At 38.1% G+C, this 3683-nt stretch overlaps 1 protein-coding gene across 1 annotated transcript; it reads right to left on the bottom strand.

The window, feature by feature from the left end:
* Positions 1-151: 151 nt before the first annotated feature.
* Positions 152-2715, bottom strand: mrps10 (mitochondrial ribosomal protein S10). Its single transcript, XM_041065165.1, has 7 exons — positions 2632-2715; positions 2374-2426; positions 1622-1691; positions 1355-1494; positions 1139-1247; positions 558-647; positions 152-441 (listed from the first exon to the last, which is right to left on the bottom strand). The coding sequence occupies exons 1-7, from the start codon at positions 2701-2703 to the stop codon at positions 361-363; spliced, it is 615 nt and encodes a 204-aa protein (XP_040921099.1). The 5' UTR covers positions 2704-2715; the 3' UTR covers positions 152-360.
* Positions 2716-3683: the final 968 nt, after the last annotated feature.

Consider the following 3683-nt stretch of genomic DNA (forward strand, 5'->3'; position numbering starts at 1 on the left):
CCAAATGTCTTGTGTGCTGGTCTTTTGTCCTACACTACATACATGTTTAAACACAGCAACAACCCTGTCTAATATGACAGGACATAGTTATGGAAAAAACATTGTAGTAGTAATGAAGTATTCTGTCTAAATAACAGCTAAACAATGCAAGTTAAAGTTGCCATTCAATGCAGAATGTGTTATTTATTGGGAAAAGAAACATACAATTGAGTCCATATTGTTTTGCCACAGAAAAGTTCAGGAGTTTATGACAAGTGTATAATAGTATAGCATTTTTTATATAGTAAAGTCTTCACAATTATCCAGTGTCTTTACTGGGAGAAAAGACACCCAGTAAGCATCTGCTGCTCATCACTGCAGTCACTGGCTGGGCTTGTCGTCAGCAGGGTTGTCTTTCCACATGGGTTCAAGGATGTGATCTGGAACCTTCTCCATGGCAGTCTGACAACATGAAGAGAGCAAGAGAAGAGGAATAAATGAATTAATTTCTTCTTTAATGTGTGATCCAAAGGCCTAGTGACATCTGAATTAGAGCAGGACACTGGTTGGTGCCTCACCTTTGTCACCTCCATGGCTACACCTTCAGGGAGGTTCCTCTGTATGTATTCGAGGTACGCCTGGGCTGTGCAGCCTGTTAAATGAGACAACTACAATACAGGAGAAGGGTTAAATTAAACAGTCTAATCATCATGAACCACTGAAAGACTGAATAATAACTTCATAACCTTTTGACACAAATGTCCTAACTGGATGATTTTACTTAATTCATCTACTTAGTTTTGTGCACAGACATTGACACTGAGTTGAATAAAGCTAGCAATTATATGAGGTAACCAAACTTCAAACTTAATAAGAACAGTATGGATGTAAGTAGTGCTACCATAACAGGTGAAATAAATTTGACAGTAATGAGGGACATGGAAATCAAACACTACACGTCCACACAGTCCTGACAAGAAGCATAATCAGGTAAAATAAGTTTAAGAATGTACCATGGCTATGTAGTGGGGTTAAGTTGCAAGTAGATTATAATGTCTCCAGCTGAATAATACCTGTTTGCTTTGAGGGAGACTAAGGATTTTTCTTTAATTCCAGGGTCCCCTTAATTACTAAACTAAACAGGCTTGAAGCTTCTCACCTCAATGCACCGGTAGTGTGTCCTCATCTCATACTGGGCCCTGTGTTTTTTGAAGATGTGTACTGATTTCAGGAGTGTAAGCCTTTCTATGTGCTTGGGAGGTTCAAAGCTGTCGCAGAGGAAAAGCATCATAAAAATGATGGCATTATGAAGGGAATACATTAGTAAACAGGCATCACTGCTAGTGTGTGGTAACTTAATTCTGCTAAGACTCACACTTTGCTGATGGTGATGCCCAGCTCTTTTGCTGTCATGGTGGCAAAGAACTCATAGCTGTCCAACACGGCCTTGTCATGACCTTTGACCAAAATTGACACCTTCTGAAACAGTACATCAGGCTCTTCTGTGACAGTGATCTGCAAGAGAACATGAATGTAAGAAGGAAACATGATATATGCGCATGAGCAAACGTCTAACTTTTGTATTATTTTAATGTTGAGCTGTTCAAAACAAGTAAATAAAGATACTCTACTCATAACTTACTGATGAAGGTGCTGATGAAAACACTGTTGCTGTGTGAAAGGAAGTGATGGATGTCAGCGGGAGATGGGACCTGTGGAGACAGAGCAGTGAATAATTTTTTGATCAATTGTTTCCAAAATGCAAAGTTCAGCACAAATGCCTCTGTTACTTTGAGACAACTGCTTATAGTTGTTTTAGCTTTTTGGCTTCACACTCAGTCCTGTATTGAAACCACTTAATATATTGTAACAGCAGAAAATACAAACATACTGCATGCTCCTGCATTGAGTAAAATTTTTATAATGATGTAAATGTTGATAAATCTCCTTCTGCAGCTACGGACTGCTTCATTCATTATCAGTAATATTATAATGTTCGATTTTTTTCCTCATTATTTATTTTTCACTTTTTAAATGCCTTGATGGTTTGTGTTTTAATTTTTTAATTATTCAATTGTCACTTGTGCTTTTGCACGCATTACACTGAATTTTAATTCAGGAAATAGGAGTGCTCTAATAAAAGGTTTATGTACTTTCTAATTGTAAATATATACAACGCGCCTCAAACCATTTGTGACAACTTTTTTGAGTAAATACAGAGATTTAATGCACACAACTAGAAACGAGAGTGGGTTGTAGTGTGATGAATGTTGTGCCCTTGTTTTACCAGCAAAGAAAATCATCACTGCGCCAGTGTCGTGTGCTGGTGTTTACTACCGTTGTTAATAAACTACGTAGACCTCATACAAGCGGAGAAGAAAACCTGTGACCTACCTGATTACATTATATTTCCTATGACCTGAACAGGCGCTCAAAGCTCTTGGTCCCTGAAAATAAAATAAAGTTACATTAATGGACATTTAGAGATGACATTAGCTGTGTAACCACGATGCTACAGCTGCCGTCAGTGACCAAACTGTGAGATTTGCTGACCAGCGACCAACGTTCATTTTTTTTTCTAAACGAAACAAGTGTAGGTTATTGAACTGTTCGCAGATGTTGTGCAAAGTAAAAACATGCTAATTAATTTACCTGGTGTGAGATTCCTGTAAGTATCCTTGCCAAAGAAAATAATTCTCGCCTGAGAGCCATGGGAGCAGCCATGTTTTCAGAGAAAGGAAGGACGCAAGGAAAAATAACTGTGATACTGCCCTCATGAGTCCTGGAGGGTGAACTGCTACTGTGGCAGCTAGGTGTTCAGTGGCGGTTCTACATTGAATTACTCCCCGGGCAAGAAGTGTACACCTGTGTTGGAATAATTTCCGTGCCCATTTCTTCAAAGCAACCTGATATAACAATTTAATTTGGAAATATATACCTTAAAACTAGATTTTGACACATGACTCCTCTGAAAGACTAGGACCCTGAAGATTAGGTATTAACTCAGGAGCTGTCTCAGTTGTTATTGTGCTTATGTGGAGGAAAGTACTTTGACAGTTTAGTCATCTGTAAAATTATGTACAGACTTCTGTCAAATCAATGTTGTGGAGTGAAAAGTGCATTATTCTAGACTCTAGGCTGGACTTAGACTTCTAGACTAGAAAGACTACAAAGTAGTATAAAATGCAACTACTAAAGTAAGTAATTCTAACGTACAAGTAGTTCAAAATTGTACTTAAGTAACTGAACAGTATATTGAGCAACTATACGTAGTTACTCTCCACCATATTTTAGTCGGATGTTGAATGCAGGATTTTTACTTGTAACAGAGTATTTTTTACACTGTACTATAGTATTGCTACTTTTTCTTAAGCTATAGTTACTTTTTAGATTAGGAATCTAGACACAAAACATATGATAAACCTATAAAACAGAACGCAGTGTCTCTGCAGCCTCTGCTTTTACTGAAGTATCTGAATACTGCTCCTATGACTACACGCTGTGGTATGTTTGCGGGCAGATCATCAGTTCAATTGTTTCCAGTTTGACAACGAAGAATATATCTTTCCATCCTCGTTTGTAAGAAGATTAGATTAAAGTTAAAACACTGCACTTACTGATGTGAGCTGTGATAATTTAATTGGGCTAAATCACGTGCCCGTCACGTGACACGGCGGTCGGGCCCTACCAGTGTACAGTAGCAG

The sequence above is a fragment of the Toxotes jaculatrix genome, chromosome 19, assembly GCF_017976425.1.
Source record: "Toxotes jaculatrix isolate fToxJac2 chromosome 19, fToxJac2.pri, whole genome shotgun sequence".
Lineage (NCBI taxonomy): Eukaryota > Metazoa > Chordata > Actinopteri > Toxotidae > Toxotes > Toxotes jaculatrix.

Coding starts and splice junctions, on each gene's coding strand:
- mrps10 (XM_041065165.1), bottom strand. CDS start 2,703: ATGGCTGCTCCCATGGCTCTCAGGCGAGAATTATTTTCTTTGGCAAGG. Junction 1,692..2,373: donor AGGAAATATAATGTAATCAG/GTAGGTCACAGG, acceptor CTGTCTCCACAG/GTCCCATCTCCCGCTGACAT. Junction 1,495..1,621: donor TTTCATCAGCACCTTCATCA/GTAAGTTATGAG, acceptor GTTCTCTTGCAG/ATCACTGTCACAGAAGAGCC.